We start from the raw sequence: 26,116 nt of genomic DNA, 5'->3' as shown, positions 1-26,116 counted from the left end.
GGCTGAGTATCTCACAATCTTTTATGCATTTATCTTTACCTATAGATACACCTGCATATGGCTCTCCAGTAAATTTGAACTATGTACTTTGTTTTCTCTCAGCAGTTCAGAACAAGCTGTTAATTTTTTCACTGGAAACAGCACAAGTTATAATTACTTCTTTAGCAGTGGGATGTCCTAGGCAGCTTGCCCAATTTACCTACATCATGGAATGGTTGGTGGTGAGGATCATAGTGGCACCTGCTGCTTTGGGTTAGGGGCTGAGTCTGCTCTTTTTATGATTAGGTTTCCAGATGCTCTTGTACTTTCAGATAGCAGCAGTGAAGTGTCATGTTATGTAATAAACATCTTGGTGCTCTACACTCTGTATTGGTTGCCTGGGGGCCTAATAGCTCCCCAGTAAAGTTTAAGGTGTTGGATTGATTTATTAGTTAATGGCTTCGGACCATATTGGCCAAAAGACTGTCTCTTTGCAGCAAAGTCACATGGGGAGTGAATTAGTGTAGTAACAGTATACAGGCCTGAGCTAAATTGGTTTAATACAAAGGGAGCTGTTGCCCAGGCTCTCGGATGAGAGCCTTTTGCATTTGAAACTCACACCTTTCCTTATATGTAAGATAACCTGAATTGACTGATATTTAGGGGAGACTGCAAAGCCACAACATTTTATTTCCAAGTAGGATGACTAGAGCTTGGGATGTGTTGGTTAGCGCTTTAGTTTTTGGGGTCTCAAATCTTTATTATACTTACCTACAGTTTGCATATCCTTATGAGTCAAAAGTACACCAGTATGTTCTGAGCTTGATGTATTGCAACACCTTTCAGCAAGAATAAAGGAAAGATTTTATAGTCTTGTCCTAAGGCACAGGACTGGGATAGTTAAGTTCTGTCACCAGTTCTCTCATTGACTTCCTGTGTGATGTTGGTGAAAGTCAGGTGGAAAGGAATTTCCAATCAGGCTCTTTTGCTTGGATTTGAGCAGCCAGCTTGAGACACAACCACAGGGGATTTTTTCAAAGAACACCATGACTGGATGCTTGGTCTCTGAAAACAGGAAGTCAGGACAGGCATCTGAGCTATTTGAAAGCTCAGGCTCAGCTGTACACAAGATGCTGGGATTTTCAAAATCCTACTCCTCTGTCATCCAGGATCAATGTGCACTAAGTGCTGCTGTTCTCCTCTTTTCTAAATGACAAGTATCAGAGGAGTAGCTGTGTTAGTCTGTATCTGCAAAAGCAATGAGGAGTCCTGTGGCACCTTATAGACTAACAGATTTATTTGGGCACAAGGTTTCATGGACAAAAAACTGCTTTGTCAGATGTATCTGATGAAGTGGTTTTTTACCCTTGAAAGCTTATGCCCAAATAAATCCCTAGGACTTTCATCAAGAGGTAAATCTTAGCATCAGCTATCTTTAGCACCCTTCACATATGAATGGATTTAAGCGAGGCTGGCTTGTGAGTTCCAGCCCCACTCTCTCTTCTCACAGTGACCATCGTGCACAGGCACAAGAACTGTGACGTACACTGAAGGGAGAGAGCGCAGCTTTGAGATCAAAGTTATCTTCCCCTAGACTGAGGAGCCTAAAAAGGCTTAGTGAGCACAGTCTGCCCTGGTTTGGAATCACAGCTTCCCTCCTCCTACGTACTGTTGGTCCACGGCACCTTATTCCGTATTATTGGGTGCAACCCCTTGAGATCACTCCACTGAGGGCTTCCTCATTTTGCTATCCTGAGGACGCACCTCAACATTGTAGTAACCCAGTGCTGATTATTTGAATGATCACAATGACAAAGGGCACCAGACAAACATAGCACGAGGAACAGGATACAGCCCCTGGCCATCTGAGGGCTGCGTATTATAAGACATTGCTGGGAAAAGTTGTCAAGCTCATTCAGGCACAGGTCATAGTGGCAGTGGGGCTGACAGCCACTGCAGGCCCTGGGGCAAGGTGGGAGTAGGGGCCTGGCTCTGTGCCCCAGAGGGGTGGGGCCAAAGTTGGAAGGCCAAGGCTAGGCCATCAGCCCTTAGTGCTGCTTAGATCATGGTGCCGCCCCTCCCTCCTTCCCCCCCCCCAATTCAGAGCCACACATCAGTGCAGAAGCTCAGCCAGGGCACTTCTAAGGAGCCCAGAGCTCTGGTTGCTGCTGCCAAAGTAGCAACCATGGTGGCTAGAGTTCCAGCCCCTTTTGAAACACTGGGCACCAGAGTAACTGCCCCTTCCCCGCTCACACTGTCAGCAGACTGCACACGGGAGTGCAGGTTCCCCTCAGAACCTCCCCGGCACCTCATTCTGCCCCTTCAGCTGACCACAGACATGACAATCAGAGGAACCAGGCCCTTTCCAACCCCATCTGTGCTGGTGCTGCGTTCTACTTCCTGGTCACATGGTCCTCCCAAAGGGCCACACTGAAGATACTACTGGAGTCAGCCAGTTCAGTGTCCGTGACCACAATTGCTTCTCTAGGGCTAAGCAGGCCCCTAACAAGCAATGCAGGAGTTTTGTACCTAGGACAATGAGGCTTTTTACTGAATACTGTGGAGGTGGTACACTCCCTGAAGAGGATCAAGATTACAACATACAGCATATAGGCTACGTCTACACTAGCCCCAAACTTCGAAATGGCCGTGCAAATGGCCATTTCGAAGTTTACTAATGAAGCGCTGAAATGCATATTCAGCGCTTCATTAGCATGCGGGCAGCCTTGGCACTTCGAAATTGACGCGCCTCGCCGCCGCGCGCATCGTCCCGATGGGGCTCCTTTTCGAAAGGACCCCGCCTACTTCGAAGTCCCCTTATTCCTGTGAGCAGATGGGAATAAGGGGACTTCGAAGTAGGCAGGGTCCTTTCAAAAAGGAGCCCCGTCGGGATGAGCCGCACGGCAGCGAGCCGCGTCAAGTTCGAAGTGCCGCGGCTGCCCACATGCTAATGAAGCGCTGAATATGCATTTCAGCGCTTCATTAGTAAACTTCGAAATGGCCATTTGCGTGGCCATTTCGAAGTTTGGGGCTAGTGTAGACACGGCCATAGAGATACAAGACACATGGAGTCTGTTAATGTGATAGCTGTTGGCCATGCTGAAGGAAAAGGTGGTGTTTATGACTGCAGTCGGTATAAATCCAGAATCCTTCTGTCTTGCCATTTCCTTCCCCAGAGCATTTACCTAGCTTACGCCTGAATGCAAAGCCTCTGCTCTGTGTTGGCAGAAGGGGCTTTTGAGTGTTTAATCAGTAGCACATCACAGAGACGCATGGAACTATGGTGTTGATTTTGGAACGCAGTAGTTAGCTTTCTCTTGCTCCTTTATTTTCTAAGCCATTTTTCCCACCACCTTTGCTTGTCCCATGTCCTGGGGCTATGGACACTCTCCAAAGATCTCTGAAAATAGACAGCTTTTGTGCTGCACACGCAGGCCTCTAACATACATAAACTGATGTCCGTGTGTAGCTAATGGGTTCTTCAGTTCAGTCATTAAACTAACCATACAGGGTTAGACTAATAGTCCAACTAGCCCAGTATCCTGTCTTCTGACCGTGGTCAAATGCTGCAGAAGGAGTGAGCATGGCAGTTATCAAATGGTCCATCCTCTGTCATCCATTCTCTACTTCAGCAGTTGGAGGTTTAGTTAGATGTGAAGCATGAAGTTATGTCCCTGACCATCCTGGCTAATGGCTGTTCATGTTCCTATCCTCCATGAATTGACCTAATTATTTATTGAGCCCGCTTTTACTCTTGGCCTTCACAACATCCTCTGACAAGGAGTTCCAAAGGTTGGCTCCATGTTATGTGAAGAAGCAATTCCTTATCTTGATTTAAAACCTGCTGTATATTAATTTCATTGGATAACACCTGGCTCTTGCATTAATAGTACTTCCCTAGTCACTTTTTCCACATCATTCATGATTGTATAGACGTCTGTCATGTTACTGTCATGTTTGCAGATTCAATCCCAGACTAGCGAGGGGCTGTTTTCTGGACTTTTCAGAGGAATAATAAGGTTTGTTTGCTTCTCTAAAGAAACAAAGTGCATGGCTTATCACTTCAATTCAAACAGCATAGAGTTGATTTACAATAAAAGTAAAACAAGTTATTAAGAAAAGTAGATAGGAATTTTAGTGAGTTCAAGTATAAAGGACCAAAACAGAAAATGTTACAAATAAAAATGAAAAACACTTTCTAAAGAGGAAGACTTAACAAAACTACAGACTCCGTTCAAGGTAAGATTCTTACCAGCCTCCCTCCTGGCAAGATGGCTGACTACATGCTTGGTCAAGATCTCGCACAAAGTGCTCGGTAACTTTGTCCACCAAGTATAAGATAGCTTGGGGTTCTTTGCCTTTCCCTTTTATAGGACGGAGAACCCTTGAAATTGATTCTTCTGACGATTACCCTGCAAAATAAAGTTCTTTCAAATGGTGAGGATGGAGACATGGGATCTGGTGGTGAAGGAGCTCCATAGTGGTGTCTTTCCTCACTGGTGTTTGCTTTATAGGACGGAGAACCCTTGAAATTGATTCTTCTGACGATTACCCTGCAAAATAAAGTTCTTTCAAATGGTGAGGATGGAGACATGGGATCTGGTGGTGAAGGAGCTCCATAGTGGTGTCTTTCCTCACTGGTGTTTGCCGGCATGCAGATTGATCTGTTCCTGCCCTCTGCAATGCAAATGAATAAGTGCTTGACATGTGATTGCTAACAACTTGAGGACAACTGATCAGAGACACTAACTTGTTGTTTATCTTGGAGAAACTTTTTTACCCACTGCTTAGACTTGTCTGGTAAAACAAATTTTACTTCCATATTTCTTTCATACCTGTATAGTCCCTTGGGCATTTACTATACACAGACTATGCAAGCATATTAATGATCAGTGTGTTACTAGTTTTCCAATGAACCCTTACATGACACATATCAATTACAGTTTAGGACATTTATGAACTGGGATATAAGAAAGTGGTCAGATCAGCCAAAATTCATTACCAGATAGCCCTGAGCCCCTTGCTCACTTGCACTGGGATGTTGTTAGGTTCACAATGCCCCCTCAGTCATCTCTTTCCTAAATTGAATAGTCCCAGTTTTGTTAATGTTTCCTCATATGGAAGCAGTTCCATGCTCCTAATAATTTTTGTTGCCCTTCTTTGTCCCCTTTCCAGTTCTAATATATCTTTTTAAGAGAGGGTGACCAGAACAGCATGTAGATGTATGATGGATTTACATTATCATATTTATTTTATTATTTTTCCCTATCCTAATGGCTTTTAACAATCTTTGTACCCACTGGGCATTTTACCATGTGGTTCTCCTTGTCATCACAAATCCAACTAGCTAGATTTCTAATAATCAAATCCTCCGTTACTCTTACCTAGCTCTTCCTCATAAATGGGGTTCACTTCCCTTGAGGAATAACCTCACTGAGAGCTGGTACCATAACATCATCAAGGACAACCCTAAATATGGGACTCTTTCCCTTCATTCCAGCTTCCTGTTCTCTTTCCCTGAGACTTTCATCCTACCTTAACAGCAGAAGGACTCTCAGGCCGGGAGAATACTGTTCTACTGTGTCCCTGAAAGTCTCTTCTGTGGACCTCTTCATCCTTCTTAGTACCCCAGCGCAGACACTCTGGCCTTGACAACCATAATATGGTCACATCTTAACTGTGGGCCAGATTGGTGGGGCAGTGGTCGATCCAACGGGGTCAATTTATCGAGTCTTGTATAAATGTGGTAAAGTGATCCCCTGTCACTCTCCCATCAATTCAGTACTCCACTTAAATGAGACGTGCAAGGGGAGCTGACAAGAGAGCATCTCGGCTCGACCCACCACAGTGAAGACACCACAGTAAGTAGCTCTGTGTGATAACTTCAGGTCCATTCTTCACAATCTTCATAACTTAGATTGATCTCCCTCAGTAGTGTACACCATCCCTATGTCTCTGTGGGTCGTGAGCTGCTTATACTGTGTGCACACACATACATTTCAGGAATGTTGGATTCAGATTTGTTACATTAGAGTTGCTACAAACTACTCCAAATACCACAGCTATTTTAGGAATGGAGCTGTATGTAAGTGTGTACAGCTAAGATCAAGGAATGTAGGCCGTGTTTACAGGGTGAGGGACTCACTTGGTAACAGATTTGGAGGTTGCGGTGGAGAATCAACTGAATCACTGTGGCCCAAAGAGCTAATGAAACCCTTGGTTACATAAACAGAGGAATCTTAAATAGAAGTAGAGAAGTTATGTTACTTTTGTATTTGGTATTGGTGTAATCAGTGCTGGAGCATTGGCTCCAGTTTTGGTGCCCACAATGCAAGGTGTTGTAAAAAGCCTCTGCTTAGTCCAATACAATGCAGACGTAAGTTTTGTAACTTTCAGTCCACGCTGGTGGTAAGTCCTGTAACTTTCTATTAGCTTTGTAACAGTAGCTTTGTTTTGCAGATGTAGCTTTGTTCTATATAGCTATATTTTGTTTCATGAACTTTGTTTTGTAGTCTATATTAAGTACTGTAAGTTAGTAAGAAATTGTTACAGCTACCGTAAATGTTTTGTAAGAAATCCTGGCTGTTTCTTCTGTGAAAGAAATTTATATCTGTCTGCAGTGAGCTTTCCTTTGTGTGAGTGAAGAAAGTGTGAATGTGGGTTTGCAGTGGAATCAGTCCCTGAAGCCAGTCTGTCTGGACAACAAGCTTCCAGGAGCACCTTGATGGCCAGAGAATAAAAGGAGCTGAGACCTGAAAAAGAACCCACCCCATCAAGAGAACATCAAAGTCCCATCTGCTGTTAGCTGGTGACTTATGGTCTTACAAAGTCCTGGGGCAGTGGCGATGAATCATAACCATACAGCATCCTGGGGCAGTGGGACAGGGCAATTGCTATTGGACTAAACTGTGCTTTTTTTGACACAAAAAGGTGCCAGAATTCAAGCCCCTACCCCGGCTCAACCCCCTCTCACAGGCCCTGGTGACCCTTGTGCAACCTCATCCCCCCCCAGCTCATTCTCCCGCACAGCTGCATGGCCCTGGCTCTGGCCCCCTGGCCCCCCAGCCCTCCCAGTCCCATCTCAACCCATCCCCTCCCTCAGCTCAACCCTCTGCACAGCTGCATTGCCCCAGGTCAGCTCAACCCCCTGCCTCACCCCACAGCCCTAACCCACCCCAATCTTAACCCCTCATCCCACTCCCATGGCCCCAACCCACTGCCAGGCTTAACCCTTCCCAACTGCCCACACCCCCAAACCCAGGACTTACCTTTCAAAAGGACCTCCAGGTGCTCCTGCTGTTTCACCAGCTGTGCGGCTTCCCCCACATACAGCCGCAGGAGCAGCTCCCTGACCTGCCCGGTAAAAGAGCAGGACTCAGTGTAATTGGCCTAATGGTGTGGCTGGCCATGAAAGTGATTAAATTGAGTCCTGCTCTTTTCCCTGAAGGCAGGGAGGCAGAGGCGGAGCAGTGACAGCGCCTTTTAAAAATGGCACCAGGAGAAAAGGTGGCAGAACGCAGTTCTGCTGCTTTGTGCTGGAAAAAAAGCCCTGTGACTGAAGCACATAATAGATGGATGCAAAGCTGGAGGAGTTCTTTTCTGCCTCTTTTTGCCATCTGCTCTCTGAAGAAGTTTGTCTCAACTGGCTTGCGGGGAGGAAGGGGAGGCCAAGGCCCTGGCCCTGGGCCCCTCCCTGTCTCCCCAGGATGGGTGATACTGACTTCCTCAGAGTGCTACACACACAAGAGAGCAACCTGACAAGGGGCCTCATACAATCAGCTCGTCCTGCTGTATTCATGACTGCAGCCAGACACACCGGACCCACTGTGCTTTGGCTTCCTCAGCTGTCCCTACCCAGCTCTTCACCTGCATGAGTTCACCTGCGTAAGTGTATGAGTGCAGGAGGGTCTGAGTGTGCGGGGGTGGGGGTGGTGCTTGAAAGCTACTTCCCCATTTTCCTGTCATCCAATGGTGACATTGAATAAAATACTTAACAGTGTCACCCTGGGGTGGTCTCTCTTTAGTGTAAAATGTGGCTAGCAAAAAGGTGTTGGTGAACTTGAGATCATTCCGAAGAGAGCCACAGGAATGATTAAAGTCGTGCTCTCCAAAAGAAATGTAAGAATTGCCACACATGCCCCCCAAGCCAGGTGCCCCCCTGCCTGCCCCAGCCAGGTGCCTCACCCCGAGCCAGGCACTTTCTTGCTTCCCCCCCAACTGGGCACCCTATGCCCATCCCAGGCATTCTGTCCCACCCCTGAGCAAACTGTGTGTGACTCACTGGAGCCTTGCCGCATGAGCCACCCATCTGTGAGCCACCCTGTGCGAGCTGTCCTGCAGCCCCAAGTGAGCAGCAAGAGGAGCTGCCTCTGCTGCTTTTGCCACAGGCTTGTCCCACCAAGTGGTGGGGCGCGTGCTTGGAGGGTGCTCCACTTGTGCGGCTCTGATAAGTGGCTTTGCCACACTGCGCTGTCCAGTTCATCACATGGGGCGAATGGACAGCATATTGGATGCCGTGGTATTAAAGGATTAGGGAAAACTGCTTCAGAGTGATAAACTCAAGGAGCTCTGTCTAGTTAGCTTCACAAAGAAGGTTAAGGGTTGATTATTATAGTCTATAAGAATGTCCCTGTGCACCCAGGAAATGTATATAACTGCTTTTGAAAATCCCACCAATGACTTCTTGGACAACTTGAGCCTGGCTAAAATCCTCGGGACCTCCAACCACAGCTTGAACCCCTTGGGGCCCAGATGGCTATCTGCACCTGTCCAAGCTTTTGAAAACATTAGCAAATGTGTGTAGACAGCAGTGCAGATGCAGTGGATTAAAGGCCTTTTATAGGTCTGGCTAATATATTATACTTTTTCTGTACTGGCTGCCTCCTTGGAATTTTCATGCAGTCTGTTCTGGGGAGTTGTACCAAATCAAATTGACTCGTGTGGCAACTTAAGAGTGAGCCCACTTAAAGGGGAATTGTCTCTGCTGGTTTCTGCTCCAGCATCATTGGAATGTACTACTGGAATCTGGTGCCTCATTAGAACATGTAAAGAGTGTCCTTTAAAGCTTTCCATTGACTCTCTGGGGTCAAAGTTAGGCTGTGTGCTTCCAGGTGTCCCATCCGTAATGTTCCACTGGAATGTTGGGAATCAGTGACACAACCTGGTGCAGATAGAGCCACATGGGTGCTACCAGGTATCTGAGGCAGCATCTACATGGTTAAAATTAAAATTAGCTAGAATTATAAAATGGGTATGTGTAGGGCAGAATGAGGCATTGGGTGACCAGCAATTGAGGTGAGAAGCGAGGTATAATGTGAATGTTAATATGGAATCACAGTAGGCTTCTGTGTCTGTGCTATGAGCTTGGGGGTTTCCATCCTTTATATTCATTTAATGGTCTACGTGCAGGGTGGGAGGGGATCTGAGTCTGTGCTTTTGATTTTTAAGGAATTCCCTCTGGCTGTCAAACATATGGCTGCTTTTCCATCACTGTATCGCTCGGCCTGCAGGCACCCAGGAGATTATCCTAACTGGAACAGACAATATCTGAAGCAGTTGTGCTCCCCAGCAGGTTATACTTTTGAAGCCCTTGTTTGGTCTAGAGCTAATACAGTCCCACTCCGCGCTGGCTGGTGACACATGTAGCATGATTAGCCTCTACTGATATTTGGAGAGAAATGTCTTGTCTCCTCCAGTTCTTCAGATGATGGGCCAAATTCATCCTGGGTGAGTCCATTGATTTCAGTGGAGTTACAGCCAGGATGGCTCAGTCTGTATACCCAGGGAGATCTCTTTCATTCTGGATGCAGCACTTCTTTGTCACAAGGCCCTGCACACGCCACAGGAGGCTCCTATTTTGGTTCCAAATATTTCCTGCAAAGGGCTGATTGTAGCATTTTGGGAAGGGGAGGGAAGTCCTGGATACTGAATATGGGAAGCAGCTGGAGCCAGCAGTCCAAGATCCAGTTTCACATGTTATGAGCAAGTGGCTTCCATACAGCACGAACTGGGGCTGGCTTGTGAGCGCTTCTGTCCTTTAACTTGGCAGCAGCTTGTGGTACCTCTTCTGGGTGTCCAAGACCCACTAGGAGGGTGCAGACACCCCGTCTATGGATCTTGCAACAGTTTCCTATCCCATAGCCCCTTGAAGGCTATATGACTGCAGTGCTCTCTACATAGTGCTACCCATGAAAAGTAGGAGGTGATGAATACAGTGGATTCTCCTCTTGTGGGTGGGGCCCTCAGAAGCTACAATGGTGGTGTTCTGAGATCTGCCCTGGCCATATCTTTCCCTCTGGGTGACATCCAAGGTTTAGGCTGTTTTCTCTCTAGGGCTCCAAGTGTGTTGGAACCTAATTTGGGAGACTGCATCTCTGTCAAGTGTCCGTCACAATGAGTAAGACACTCCTGTTATCAAACCACACATCCACGGTGGCTGTGGAAGAGGGAGGATGGCCGTGATCGCAAGATGATGAAATCTGACACCTGAAGTTGGGGGGCATGAGGGAGACCTCTGCTTGGGGGCAGCTCTGCCCTAACTTAACAAGAGTGAATCCTGGAGCATAGCTCTGCAGCAGTCTCTGTCAGGGTGCAAGGCGTGTTCCTCTAGCCTCGGCCTAGTGGCTGCTGCAGAGAAGGAGGCAGGACCCTGGCCCTGCCCAGTTGTTTCCCAGTGGAAAAGCTAGTGCAGCTGGCAGGCTAGTTGTGTGCACCCTGGCCATAAGGACTGAAATTAATGTCTGCTCAAGGGGATGGGATATTCTTGCGCCTTATTCTCTCCCACATGTTAGCACACCCTGAGAGGGTCTGGCGCGGTTGAGCCTGAAGGGCGCTCTGTCCACACCCTATCTGAAAGTTTTGTAAAGGTGAAGGGCTCTGCTCAGTGACGGGTGTGGATATTGCTTTAGCGATGCCTCACGACAAACTTTAGAGCAGCGTTTCCCAGCCTTTTCCAGGTGAGACAAACCGAGAAGACTTGGTAACCCCAGACAATTCAAAACTGGGACTGGCGGGGAAGCAGTGCTGTAACTAGCTAATTTTGCTCCTGAGGCAAGAATACAAAATTGCGCCCCCTCATGTATATATATTCACTCGTTATTTCATAGAAAAAGGGAAAATACATTATTAATAATAAAATAGTAACACTACATTTATTATAGTTGCTTATTGTTGTATTATTATAGTTGATCTGAGTTGTGGAGGGGGAAAGACCCTCATCCCCAAACCGCTCCCCCAGCTTAAACGCCACACTCAGAGGCGGGAGGGGCTGGATGAGTCACCCTCAGGAGCTGGGAGGAGATACAAACAAAAAAATGAAAACTGACAAATCAGCTACACAGAGCAGAAGGGGGCAGAAGGGGAGAAGAGAGGAGGGAGAGCAAAAATTACTGCAAGAGAGTCTATTGAGTGACTTGCCTGGGATGACGACAAATAACAAAGGTGAAGAAGCTGTCTTTGTAATTGCTTCTCTATTGATAGAAGTGGCTGCTAACGGCTTCTGTAAGAGCCACATGCAGCTCCGAGCTGCTGGCGACCCTTAACAAATCTAAGCATGACCCATATTTGGGTCCCGACCCATAGGTTGAGAATCCCTGCTTTAGAGCCAACATTGCCCCTTCCATTTCCCTCCCTTGTGCCCCAGACGTCAGGGAAGCTGTATGCACACCCATTCTTTGCTTCACAGGACTGTGTTTATGGTGATGTGTTCCAGTCCTTTGGTGCTGTGAACAAAGCACAAAAGATGCTCTCTGTGTGTTGGCATACATCCTTGTGCAGCGGGGAGCAAGGTCAGCATTGCAGTAACATGGTCATGCTGTTCCCAAACACTTGCTCGGCAGCCTGGCTCAGGAGGTGCCGTTCTAGCATTTTGTTACTGGCATAGGCAGGAAATTGGGATAAAATGCAGTTGTGGCCTCAGGTACCCTCTGTGCAAAGCTCTGCTGTGCTTGAGGAAGGTGTTCTGCTTTGTTTGACTGTCAAGCTGTCGATAATATGATGTTAATTAAATATGACGTTGATATGCTTTCAAATCAGGTAGTGGAGAGTGAGTGAAGGTTTGATTCCTCCTTGTTTTCATGGAGTCCAACTGGTACCACTTCCTCTTGTTTCAAAGTGTGAATAGCAACCTGACTTGTCTGCACACGGGGTGTGCAACCGTACAGCTATCCTAGTGGCTTGTAGACAACAATGGCAGTAGTCAGGGCAAATCCTTGGTGTATGCAAAGCCTTGAAGTCTAACGTGCTCTAACAAAGAATTTGGACTGATCTGAATGGTCAGAGAGAGACCTGCATGCTTGCCCTAAAGGTGATCGCTGTATTTCGTGACTTAAGCCTAGAAATGGTTGCCAGCCCCATAGTGTCAGGTAAGGAGGGATTTTATGGTGTTTCTGTGCTGCCAAAAGCTCTCTCGTCAGCTACCTTTATATCAACAAAAATTACATTTCCCAGGATAGCTAATCTTCCTTGCTGAGCCAGCGTGAATTACAGCCGCAAAAACACATTTGTGCTGATATAAGCTGTGTCACCAGGAGGAGGAGTTTTCCTGCACTCTATAGCTAGGGTGGCAAAACTTTTATGCGCAGACTAGGCCTCCATCATTCTGGCAGGCCAGTGTGGGGAAGCCAGCAGTCCTGAGACTTGTGCTGCACCAGTTTTGAGGGTAGATAAGTGCTTAGTTACTCTTATCCCATTGCAAATAAATAAGATGAGGAGAGCTGGAGCATTCATTGTGTAACTGTCACAGGCATTTGAATTCACGTACAGAGAGAGAAAAAATGGAACAAAATAATGAACAAGAATTGTAACTGAGGCCAAAAACCATCTTTGGAAAGTAAATAGAAATCTCAGATTTGAGAGCAAATTATGCTATAAAAATGAAACAGAGGTTTGCTCATTGGCAATTTCTTAAGTTTTTTACCTTCCGCACCAGAATTAACTGAGCTTCTTTAAAGAAAGTTTGCCCTCCTCAAGCCAGGCTCAGTCAGTTTATATCAGGGTTGAATCTAATCATTGGTGTGGCTGTGGGTACATGTATAAAGGAGAAACACGTTTCAGACAATGTAAGCTACTGTTGGAAATGTACACCAATAACAGGTATCTCTTGCTGTGTGTTACAGCACATCCAGTGTTATCTTTTATTAGGGCCAGCCCCCATTGAAGTCAGTGGTAAATGCCCAGTAGACTTCCCTGAGAGCTTAGTGGATCCATGATGTCTGAAGATGACTTGGGACTGATGAATTCTGCATATGTGTGAATCCCTGTAGAGTTTCTTCTCTTAGGGACTGTTCCAAAGCAGGTGGAAGATCATAGGAGATTTTTTTTTATTGCCTCTCATGGGCTCCAGATCTGGCCCTCAATAAGTAGCACACAGTAGTTACAATAAATACTTTCTAATGTTGTCAGTGACCTTCTGTGAGTTATGTGCTGTATAACAGAAGCTGGTCAGACCCAGGAAATATGACTTGAAATTCTGGCTCTGAGTTAGATGCTTCTGGAATTGTAACACTTTAATTTTCAGGTGGATGCTGAGAACATGCGTCTTTTATCCTTGGCAGGTCACTGGATTTGCCATGAGTTTGTGCCTCTGTTAAAGATACTCAGACAGAGCAGGTCTTTACCCATGAGAGCTTATGCTCCAAAATATCTGTTAGTCTGTAAGCTGCCACAGGACTGCTTGTTGTTTAGTGTGATTGATGTTCCAGGGGCCAGGCTACTGCACTGGTGTGTGTCACATCTAACATTGATTCCTAGGGTCGCCCACCCTCCTCGCAAGGAGGCTCCCAGAATCGGGCTGTATCTCCCAGAGGCTACTGAAGCCAAACTGGGAGATTTTAGGCCATCAACAGTCCAGTGGCACACTGGCTCCCTGCCTGCCCTAGCTTCGTCTTGCTCCCAGAAGCGGCCAGCAGCTCCCTGACACAAGGCCAGAGGTTTCTGTGCAGTGCTCTCACCCCCAGGGCTGACTTCACATCTCCCACGAGCTGGAGGCTGCAGCCAATGGGAGCTGTGAGGTAGGCACCTGCAGACAGGGGCAATGTGCTGATCCTCCTGCCCCTCCCAGGGGCTGCAGAGACATGGTGGCCCCTTCTGGGAGCTGCATGGAGTCAGGACAGGTAGGGAGCCTGCCTTAGCCCTGCGGTGATGCCAGCCACTAGCCACACAATGTAAGCTGGAGCCCACACCCCTCACCTCCTCCTGCACCCCATCCCCTATCCCATGCTCAGGCCAGAGCCTCCTCTCATGCACCAAACCCCTCAGTCCCAGCCCAGAACCCATGCCCCCTCTTTTGGTTGACCATCTGTCCTGTTTTTACTGGGACAGCCCCTTATTTAAGTTGTCTCCTAGATGCCCTGACTGTTTTAAGAAAATGGGCAAATAGCCCCATATTTTACAGGGCTCCTGTTCCCCAGCACCTGATGTCTTGGGGTAGCAGTCCCCACTGCTAGGGAGCTCCTCCGTGGGGCAGTTGCCCCATTCCTTGGCACCCACAGTGACAGCTCCTGCTGCCAGGTAGCCCCTCCAGGGGGCAGCTGCCTTGTTCCTCAGCATCCCACACCTCACTGAGGCAGCTTCTGTTGCAAGGAAGCTCCTCCCTGGGGCAGCTACCCCATTCCCTGCCCTCCCCCGACCAGGAGGCTGTGGAATCTCCATCCGCAGTGCCCCATCCCCTGTAGCCCCCATTGCCGAGTACCCCTGACATGGGACAGAGCCCGCCCATCCACAGAGGCTGATGTCCTGTTTTTGCCATAGGGCAATGGGGTCACCCTACCCCTCCTGCACCTCAGCCCCAGCCCGGTGGAAGTGAGTGAGAGTCAAGGAGAGTGAATGACAAGGAAAGGGAATGGAGTGACTGGGGTGGGACCGCATAGCTGGAACAGGGGTGTGGCCTCAAGGAAGGGATGGAGTAGGTGGTGGGGCAATGGTGTTTGGGTTTGTCTGATTAGAAAGTTGGTATTCTACTGGGGTCTTGTTCTTTGTGCGTTACAGATTTGGCACTCACAGAGCCAGATGAATCTCTGGTGCAAGCAGGTGCCACTGTGACTTGGTTTGGGATAGAAAGATTGTAAACTGAATGTCTCAAGCACCCCTGACATGCAGACAGCTTAGCTGGCATGGCCACCATTTTGGCTGATAGGATAAGTTTAGAGCTGCTGCTACATAAAGAGAAGATGGGAACTCTAAGGAAAAGACAATGTCTTGGAACAAATGCATGGGAAACCTGACGGATTCCACCTTTGAAATAGTCCTAGAGCCATGTGCCATGGAATGCTTGGGACCACTCTGGGTTGAGATCCTCATGTGCAGAGTCTTTATTTATAAGCTCCCCTTAGTCCTGTGTGCCCACAGGCGAGCCATTTCTGGGGACCTAGGTGCCAATAGAAATACAGTGATAATGTTTATTCTTTAGTGGCAGCAGCCCATAAGTAAAGTTAAAACCTGTTACAGGGGATGACGGAAAAAAGAGTACACAGAAGCCTTCAGTAAAAAGTTTAATTTTCCAGAAAATGAGGTCACATTATTTTTCTATCTGTTTCTGCTTCAAGCTTCCAATGCCTTTGTTTTTCTCTAACTATTTAATACTATGTGAGGTAAGAGGATATCTAGGTTAAATTTCTTTTGGACTTTGATTTACTGATTACAAGGCTGACTGGATTTAGACATGTGAGACCAGTTTATAAACCATAAATATGTTACTTTGGACATTAAACTTGATCCTTATACTGATGTCTTTACTTAGCACATGCAGAGTTTCTGTTCTGCTTTTCTTTCATTTGTTAATGTGATCACGTTCTGTAAGCTCTTTTTTAAAAAAAATAATGGGCATGGATTTCACTATAGCGCTAATTTGTTCCTGTTTTGGAACAAATTAGGGCAAAATTATAAGACAGCACAGCATTTCTTAAACTCCAAGCCTCAATATTGCTTTCTTCAATAAAATAAGAGGGGAGAGGGAAGAGAGATTTTCAAAGACCCAATTAACAGCACTCTCCTTCCAAAAATCTGTTATTGTGACATCAACAGAAGACTAAACATCATTAATCTAAGGTTTTTACTTTGCCTTTGGTAAGGAACGAAATACCTAGCACAAGCCAAACTAGTAAATTAGTTGTCATCACACAGCAATGAATGTGACTGTATAGTACTTCCAACTTCTTTTGGGTGGGTACCATTGGGGTTATTTAAGCAATGAATCTGTGCTTGCTGAGGTGCAGGGATATAAGTTCAAGTTCTGCCCAGGGCATCTTGAGATCAGTGAGAGATACAAAGTGTCTCAAAGGGCAGAATTTTTGCTTATTTCTAAAATACTGGTTATTCTAATACCCAGAAGCATACATACCCCTCAATGCCCAGGATTGGGACTAAAGAGGAAAGTTTAAGTAAAACATGTTTAAAGAGGTGGAACCAAACCTTAGGGCCAAATCTGGATCTCATTGAAGGCAATGGCAAAGTCCCGTTGATTTCAGGATGGCCAGCCTACAACACTTGGGTTGTAACAACTGATTTATATGTCAAATAGATGGTTATTTCCTTTGGCACCAAGAAGGGCAAATGACAGGATTGACTGTTTGTAACACTGTGGCTGTCTCTACACTACAAAAATAACTTGGAAGTTGCTTACTTTGAAGGACAACTTTGAAGTGGGCAACTTGGAAGCTGAGCGTTTACACACACCCTACAAAGTTAAACTTTGAAGTAGGGCACTACTCCACTCCCGGGAATGGAGTAAGGACTTTGAAGTTGGGCTCCCTACTTCAAAGTGAACTTCAAAGTAAGGGAAAGTGTGTGTGTAGACTCTCTGCTGGCTACTTTGATATAGTGCCTAACTTCAAAGTTAACTTTGAAACTAGTTCCTAGTGTAGATGCACCCCTGGTGTCCTTCTGAGCTTTGGAGGTATGTTTTTCCTTTCTCTGCTTCCTGCAAATGAGGTCTATTGGCTCCTTCAAGTGTGCAGAGGCAAATTCTGCCATTTAAACTGCTCAGGCCCTTTCTATACTGAAAGATATCGTTCCCAAATGAGCGAGTGCTAGCAATAATGCACTGAAAACGTAGGAGCCCCAGTCTCCACTGGTGCTTATACCAGCAAAAGCACTGGGGCAGCTGTGGTCTCTGGGAAGACAGCACAGCTCTCTCTCTGACAGGCAGCTCTTCAGAGCTCTGCTAACTCAGTGAGTATTTCGTGGTGCCCTTGCCAAGAGAACCTTGGCTAAGCAGCTGTGATTGGAGCTGAGGTGGGATTACAGACCGTCCTCTCTCTTTTCAGTGGAGAGGGAGCAATGAGCTAAAAGACAAATGGCTGTTTTAATTAAGTTGGGGATTTTGAAGCCGGGAATATTATACTAACAAAACCTAGGAGGTAAGTCAGACTGAAAAACAGAAGCATTTTAGATGGCTATTCTGCCTTCCCATCCCTCCCCAGTTGCGCTTTCTTTGAGCTATTATTAAAACTCTCGCTCCTTATTCAGACCTGTGTATCTTTGGTGGAGCTTAATTTTAGAACTGCCATCAATAGAAATAGGTCAGACAGGCTGTAAGGCTTTGGGCACAATAAACAGTTCATACCAGTAAGGCTCTCTCTCACTGTGGCTACGTCTACACTAGCCCCAAACTTCGAAATGGCCACACAAATGGCCATTTCGAAGTTTACTAATGAAGCACTGAAATGCATATTCAGCGCTTCATTAGCATGCGGGCGGCCGCAGCACTTCAAAATTGACGCGCCTTGCCACCACGCGCATCGTCCCGATGGGGCTCCTTTTCAAAAGGAGCCCACCTACTTCGAAGTCCCCTTATTCCCATGAGCTGATGGGACTTCGAAGTAGGTGGGGTCCTTTCGAAAAGGAGCCCCATCGGGACGAGACGCGTAGCGGCGAGGCGCATCAATTTCAAAGTGCCGCAGCTGCCCGCATGCTAATGAAGCGCTGAATATGCATTTCAGCGCTTCATTAGTAAACTTTGAAATGGCCATTTGCATGGCCATTTCGAAGTTTGGGGCTAGTGTAGACACGGCCAAGAGGACATAAGTCCCTACTCTGGAATGTTTATGCTCTAGCCCAGGAGTCTGCAACCTGTGGCTCTGGAGCTACATGCAGCTCTTTCTGGACTTCTTTGTGGCTCCCGACACTATAATTGGAAAGTTTGAAAAAAAAAACAAAAACAGCTTCTGATTATTTTCGATAAATGGTGAACATCTAAAAGCTCAATGACCAACACATGTCTAAATAAAATAGTAACAGAGAGGGAGCCATGCTAGTCTATATACTGTCAAAACAAAAACAGTCAAGTAGCACTTTAAAGACTAGCAAAATAATTTATTAGGTGAGCTTTTGTGGGACAGACCCACTTCTTCAGACCATAGCCATACCAGAACAGACTCTTTTATATATTCACCATTCATAAATGGCTTTCCTCATTTCACAATCTCTTGAGTTGCCACAGAACTAGCCACAATGATGCTACTACACAAAGCAGAGGAAAGTAAGAACACACTCACTAAATGGGTGAAATCACCAAGTAGCATCATTGTGGCTAGTTCTGTGACAACTCAAGAGATTGTGAAATGAGGAAAGCTGTTTATGAATGGTGAATACATAAAAGAGTGCTTTATCAATGTATCAGAGCAGCTGTACAGCAATTTCAAAAACAAAAATGAAGTTGTTCCAAATCTACAGTCCTTCAGAGAGAGAGAAGTTTCAGGTGTGAAAGTCAGGAAGACAGTGGTACAACCACACACAAGTAAAATGTGAGGAAACAGAATATGTGAAAAGTTTGTGAACATCCTGTAAAAACATGTATCACATTACAAATGATTGTGTGTGCTCTGTTCTTAAAATAGGGGTTACAAAAAGTATGGTTTGATGTTATCTATTAAGGAACGTCCTCTATTCATGTGCATTGCAGCTCTTGAGTAACTGAGTTTTTACCAGATTCGAAAAAAATGTCTCTTCTTGCTATTTTGGTTGCCAATCCCTGCTCTAACCAGATTGCAAACTCGTTTGGATTGTAAATTCTCCAAGACAGGGTCCATTTTGTTCTTTGTTTTGCACAGGGCTGGTATCATATATGACAGAGTAAAGTTTAGAGTGAACTGGGAGACAAAGAAGAGAGCTACCCCAGAGGGTTTTTTCTCTTTTTAGCATGGCTGGGGGAAGGCTGGGCAGGAAGCTGGGTGTGTTAAAGGCATGATTTAGCAAGGATTTTGTTCCCCTGGCATGTAGCATCAGCCAGTGTTGCAGTATATTCGTAGAGGGATCCAAATGGGGCACCAACCTAAGGCACTACCTCACAGTGTTGCTGTCTCAGCATTGTTTTCAGATTTTATGGGTAAAGTTTTCCACTTCAGCCAGCACTGGCTGACCTATTTGTGATCCATTCTGTGTGTGAAACAAGGATGGGTTTTCAGTAAACATGCTTGTTTTGAGTAAGTTATCAGCAGTATGGCCAGGAGAACTTGTGTCCCCAGGATTAAAGTATGAATTGATGAGCTCATGTCTCCCTCGTCCAAACAGATTAACTATATTCAGTTTTGTAAAACATGCAGTTAAGTCTTTATTATGTTGCTTAGTAAGGCTTGTGAGGGAAGTATTACAGATATTTCAGATAAAGCAGCTTTATGTTCTGCAACATTACATTGCATGTCAGCATCTTTAATTATTGGCACAGTTCAATCCTAGGCAAATAACTCTCCACTTTTTCCCCTAGGAGACTGTTTCATTATGAACTGAATTTGGTTTTAAGTGCCTCAGCCCAACCTACAATGTGCTTGGATGCAGTCTTGCAGCTGCAGCTTTTGTTTGCAATTGGCAGTGCAAGTGAGAGAATGTACCATACATGTCAAACTCTCCAATCTTTGGAAGCAGTCAGGGAATTAGATGTGTGCATGCTGTCATTTAGGTCCACAGTTAACTGCAGGTACAACACTGCTGTTGCTGAAAATAAGATCCATGTGTACTGATGCTGCGGGGGCAAACCATGGGGAGGAGGACCCACTAGTAACAGAACATTCTGTCTCTTGCTGTAAGATTCACCAAGCCAAAGAAATTCTGGAGGCCGGTGTTAAGGACTCAAGTACTTTGAAGGCCTAGGTATCATCTGCCAAGAAATCATATTTCACACTGGTTGGGATTGTTAAAATATGGTCCCTTTTAAAAACATGTCTGAGAGAATGAGGAATTATAGGTTGAATCCTTTGAGTCAGAGCAGTGAGAAGTTGCTTCGAATTCAGAAGGATTCTCATCTAAGAAGGACTGAGAAAAAAAGAGAAGATCTTCCATCTCACCATTTCATCTTGACACCACACTTCACTCCTCCGTAGAGTCCTTCTTGCTGCCCTGTCCCACTCATCTCTACCTCTCTGACTGATCACAGAATCATAGAATCATAGGGCTGGAAGGGACCTCAGGAGGTCATCTAGTCCAGCCCCCTGCTTCAAGCTGGATCAACCCCCACTAAGTCATCCCAGCCAGGACCTTGTCAAGCCGGGGCTTTAAAACCTCAAGGGATAGAGATTCCATCACCTCTCTAGGCAACGCATTCCAATGCTTCACCACCCTCCTGGTGGAGTAGTTTTTCCTAATATCCAACCTACACCTCTTCCTCTTTAACTTCAGACCATGATCTCCCTCTTAACTAAACCACCCATTCAGCATGTATCTTAGGCCCGTTCTCTCTCCCTGCTTCGGTCTTATCTATTTAAACTGTTAGTTCTTTGTGGCGGGGACCAGCTATATCTCTGGATATTGGGCTAGATGGACCTTTGGTCTGACCCATTACAGTCAAGTGAAATTCTCAATGTGACACCAGCATGGAATCATGGCCAATGCATGTTGACTTGGAAAGGTCTACTTAAGGGTGACCTACATTTGTCTGTGTAATATACTAGCTTATGCAGTTTCCAAATAAAGCTAATCAAATTAATTCACATACTTTGGAAGCAAGGTGCAAGAAAGCAGCAATGAGGCTTTGGTTAGTGCCATCGTAATAATCTCTGATCGTCTGCTTGCCACAAGGTAACTAAGGCAGTGACTGTAACTAGATCTTGTTTAGCACAAACCCTTTCAGATTTCTGTATAAGGCCAAATATCATATCTACTGGCAGCCTGACAGCTTTGCAGTACAGTTGCAAAATGAGCCTCCCACTGAAGCCAGACATAAAGTGGATGGGAGTCCAGCAGTCTTACTTCCTGGAAAGCTAAAACCCTTCTGGCATTTATTAGGATTTCCCAGGGGCATATTCATCTCGCTTGACTTGCAAAAATGGACAGTGTTTGCATTGCAGTTTATAATGTGTAGCCAGGCTTTCTGAATGTCTGTTCTGATGGAAATAACAAATTGACTTAAGCGGGGTGTTTAATTCTTTATGTTTGATAGGGATAATTAGAGCAGGTCACAGGCCTGTAAACATGTCAGAGGGTGACACTAGGGCAGGTGGCATAAACATGTTTACAGCTCTTCTAGGATACAATATACAGCCCACAGCTTCATTTCTCCATGTCTTTGTCTCCCATCAAGCGTGCCAGTCAGAGGCATACATTTCAGTCTCTATGCTAAAATAGTCATCAGGATGGTAACTGCTGATTTCACTTTTCCCAAGATGTTTCAAGATCAGTGTCTAGAGCTGATGACAGTCAACCCTGCCAAAGCACACTGAAGTCATGGGAGTCTTTTCCTGTGAATCCTGTCCCTAGCATTGACATTTCACATTTTGTAAGGAAAATTATGTCCCTTCTGAATTCAATATGCTTACAGTATTGTCCTGAGACAGCTAACTGTAAATGCTGAGTTCCAGAGAGAGATTATTTAGGTGAAAGTGAGGTTCTTTGGTGTTGGAACCTTATGGGTATGTGTTCTCATGTATTATAGCGTGGACAGCCATACATTATATTACAGGTTGAACCTCTCTAGTCTGGCACCCTTGCGACCTGACTGGTGCTGAGTGAGAGAATTTGCTGGACCACAGGAGATCAATATTGCCTAGTAGCATTACCCACACTTCCACTGCTTACTGGACTCTTAGAAGACAACTATGGGTAAATTACAGCTAACAACAGCACAGAACACTGAGAGCCAGGACTGGTGGCTGGAAACAAATTTTATGGGCCCATGGGAAACTTGGCCACACCCCTGATAGGTGGCCATCTGGCTAACTAAAATCATGCTGGATTACAGATGTTGCCAGACGAGAGAATGCCGGACCAGAGAGGTTCAATCTGTACAGACTGTCTCCATGTACAGCATTTTGGGTAAGGTAGTAGACAGATCAATGCTTCAGCAGTTGGAGGAATTCTTTACCATGCTCTTACACACTCGGTGTGTGACTCCAGGTCTGTCTACACTGCCACTTTACTGCGCTGTAATTTTTTGCTCAGGGGTGTGAAAACACACCTCCTCTTCAAGCACAGCAAGTTAGAGTGCTGTAAGGCTCCTGTATAAACAGGCTCCCAGCCTTGTTAGCTACTCCCCTCGTGGAAGTGGTTCACCTACAGCACTTGGAGAACTCTTTCCCAGTGCAGGTGCTGTGAGCACACTGCCATGTTAAAAGTGCTTCAGTGCTGCCGTGGCCGCACTTTAAAATTCACAGTGTAGACAAAGCCTTAGCCACTCAAGCAAGTAATTCACTCCCTGAGCTGCAGTTTACCCACCTGTGTGTAGACTGTTATGAGGTTTATGTATTTCACCTGGTTTTGTGGAGGACTCATATCTACAATCCAACTTGAGAACTGGGTGTTTTGCAGAAGAGCAAAATAGTGCTCCGATGAAACTGAACAAACAGCCAGCTGTGTTCAGCCAGCCTTTTGCCTAGCATAGCTTTGTTCCCCAGGTTATCCCCACAAGACATACCCCTGGAGAGCAGAGATTCTCAGCTGTGTACTGTCCAGAGTGGGACAAAATCCTCAACCAAATAAAGAAGCCAAAGGGAAGATGCAGGTGATAGTAAAAAAGAAAAAGTGAGGGCAGATCCTCAGGTGATGTCGATGGTCATAGCTCCACTGTGCTGCTGCTTTTGAAAATAACATTAATGTCTAACTTTGGTGTTTTATAACAAGAATTCAGATCATTCTTTGACCCCGTAGTGGGTGCAGAGGCAGGTTATTTTTGGTGGTAATTTTTCTGTTCCTCTTAGGGATGTGCAGGAATTCTTGGCGTCATGAGGCTGGGATAAGGCCCTATGCTGGTGCTCAGTAGCTCACATTCCCACCGCAGTGGCTTAGCACTGCTGAAGGTTTCTCACACAGAGAAAGTAAATAAAGACAGTGAATACTGTGGGGTGGAGGGGTGGGCTTCTTTTTAACTGGGCTGACTATTGAGTAAAACTGAACCAAAAATTATGTTTTACTATACAAAAATCTTAATGTCTTGACCTTGATTAGGGGCCAGTTGCCGCTCCCCACTTATATAGGTGTATATAGGTAGATCCGGCATATATTGTTCCATACATACTTGCCAAGTGGTAAAACAATGTGAGTGTATTGCTTGGGATTGTGTTTTGGGGGGACTAGCTCATCCTTCTGTGCCTGTGCTGCCACATTTGCACTTCTATTTTAGCTTGCTAGCTTGCCCAAAGCTAGCACGTACCTCTGCCCAATCTGGAAATCAGCCCTCCAGCATGAGTGTAGCTGACTAGGTGTATGTCTGCACTTACCAGAAGATCGACTCCTTTGGGGTCAATCTGCCAGTGTTCAATTTAGTGTGCCTAGTGGGGAATGCGCTAAATCGAGCCATCAGGGGTCTGCAGTCAACCCTGGTACTCCTCATTCTCGCAAGAAGGGAAGTCAATGGAAGAATTTCTCCCATTAATCTCTCTCTGTGTGGAGAGCCAGAAAAATGGATCCAGCATATGTGAATTCCCACTATGCAATTGTCATAACCAGAACGGCATCTCTTAGATTGACTTTTTGGTTTAGCGTAGACCTGGCCTAGACCAAACTCACAGAGGAAATTGGTACTACTGTACAACAAGCAGGTAAAGCTAATTCTCCCAAAGCTAATGCCCTGGTCACTGGATCACCCACTCACTCACCCTGGGTTCATTATTGTATTGCCTCCAGTCCTCACTGAGGAAGCATGCATTCTCAGCTCATTGAATAATGCATAATAATATACCAGCTGAGAGATCAACCAGCAATTCTTTTTTGTAAAAGGAGGAGAAGTATTTCATGTTGTGTTGCCAAAGGGTTACATAGAAAAGAATCAAGCAGCAAGAAACCATGGATCTGGGGAACAGTGTAATCCCACCCATGTTTGCTTTTCCATTCAAAGCACCTCATTAATCATTGAGATTACATTTCCAGCCATGTTGTGGCTAGACTAGAGAAGTGAATGTCTGTAGATTTGTGATAAGTACCTGGGCTGTGTTACTGAATGAACAATATTTTAAATAAAGAGCTCACATGAGATGCAAGCTTGTTCTGAAAGCTGGCGGGAAGGCAGCCTGGTTGTGATGTCTGACTGCCTGTCTGTGCCCTTGCTAATTGCTGCACATAATTCCCCTTAAATAAGTGGCTGGGCAGGAGCTGTGGTAGAGGATTTGATGAAGACAGAACGATTACTGTGCCAACTTTCCTTTTGCTGAATTGGAGCCTTACAGCAAAGTACTTGAGGCCTGATCTGAAGCTTAGTGATGTTGGCAGTAGTTTTTAGGGCTTTGGATCATGCCCAAAAGCACGAGTAATTCCATCCCACTCAACAAAGCACATAGGTCTGTTCTGAGCAGTGTAAACCTGTTGTGATGTCCTGTGGTTTCTCTTTCAGAGGGAAAGGTGCAAAAATGAGATGCAATAGCATATTCTGTACGAAGAGAGATATGAAAGGTAAATACCTAAATACAAAAACCTCAAAGTCTCATGCGTAGTTAAAGATGAAAAGTGAAGCTTAGCCAGTTCCATGTAACTCACCATATTACATTAGTTATGTTTAACCAGGGTCTGTCCCATGAAAGCTCATCACCAAATAAATCATTTTGTTAGTCTTTAAAGTGCTACATTTCTGCTGCTTTGTTTTGTTGGAGAACAGACTAACGCCGCTACCTCTCTGTTTCTTTTCAGGGAGGTAAGGGTAAATACTGTATGTGAGTAAGTCAGTTGTACTGTAAGGAGTGCTCTGAATTAGCTTGCTTAACTTCTCAGTGTTAATGTCACATCAACTTTATGATTAGCATTTGATTTAATTTACTTCCTGGGGAGGACTGGAAATAGCCTGTAACTTCTGGAAGAAAGAATCACCATGACAAACTTTCAACTTTAGTTAATGGCTTTGTACTTACAAGGCTATTTGCACTAAAAGGGCTGGATTTTTTTTAAGAAAGCTGAGATTAGAGTGATGTCTTAAGGTTTTATCTTAAAAGGGCCTGATTCTGTAGCAATTTACTTAGATATAGGACTTACTGCCACAAGCAGAATCTCCATGAGTCTGCTCATGATAATAATCTGAAGCCCAGTATCTTTCCAGGACTGGGTCCAAAGTTCATGAACTCTCCCATAAAGTCTTGGCAGAATTCAAAGGTGTGGAGGCTTGGTGGGACTAACCCTAAAAATAACAACCTAGACTGCCTAAAAATACTACCTAAAAATACTCAATAGCCCTATGCAGTTTCTGAGTAAAGGTCTTCCAAGAGAAACAAAGCTAGAGGCTTTTGGGAAAATCCCATTGTTCATATCTTGAACTTGCTTTATCCAAGTGGCCTTGAACTTGGCTAAACAGTTTTCTTCCGACTAGAGAATGTGCTGGAGAAACATCCTGAGGACAGCTTGAAGTAAATTTTGATGGACTCTTTCGAAAGTGAGGTGGGAGGAGGGGCAATGTCAAAATTGAGCTAATCCCAGAAAACTAGCTTCAGTCCAGTTCTATGGCTGTGTGCCCATAATAACAGATTTTAGACTGCAGTGGAATGACATCGTATTCAATCACCTGTTTAAAGAACTTATGCAAGTTACAAAGCAAACCCCCAAATGAAACTTGGGCCCAAATTGGACATACATGTGCACATTCACACACCCTCTATTTGTGTGCATAAGCATGCATTTAGGCATATGAGTGTACAGACACTGTACATATAATCTAGACTCTGGATCTGAAGTTGTGGCCCATGGTGACAATGCCGCTGCTAGTACATGGTGTCCTCCTATCCTGAGTGCTGAACAA

At 45.4% G+C, this 26,116-nt stretch overlaps 1 protein-coding gene across 4 annotated transcripts in view; it reads left to right on the top strand.

Moving 5' to 3' along the window:
* Positions 1–26,116, top strand: part of ME3 (malic enzyme 3) — a 224,378-nt gene that overhangs the window by 3,840 nt on the left and 194,422 nt on the right. Inside the window, exon 1 of one of the 4 annotated variants that reach the window (XM_074983857.1) lies at positions 6,305–6,355. The exons of the other annotated variants lie outside the window; for them this stretch is intronic. Coding sequence (XP_074839958.1) covers positions 6,308–6,355 — 48 coding nt within the window. The 5' untranslated portion in view covers positions 6,305–6,307. Of the gene's footprint in view, positions 1–6,304; positions 6,356–26,116 lie in introns of those variants that run through there. 4 annotated transcript variants of the gene reach the window in all.

The sequence above is a fragment of the Carettochelys insculpta genome, chromosome 1, assembly GCF_033958435.1.
Source record: "Carettochelys insculpta isolate YL-2023 chromosome 1, ASM3395843v1, whole genome shotgun sequence".
Lineage (NCBI taxonomy): Eukaryota > Metazoa > Chordata > Testudines > Carettochelyidae > Carettochelys > Carettochelys insculpta.
The sequence above is the reverse complement of the archived record's forward strand: the minus strand, read 5'-3'. Positions and strand labels throughout refer to the sequence as shown.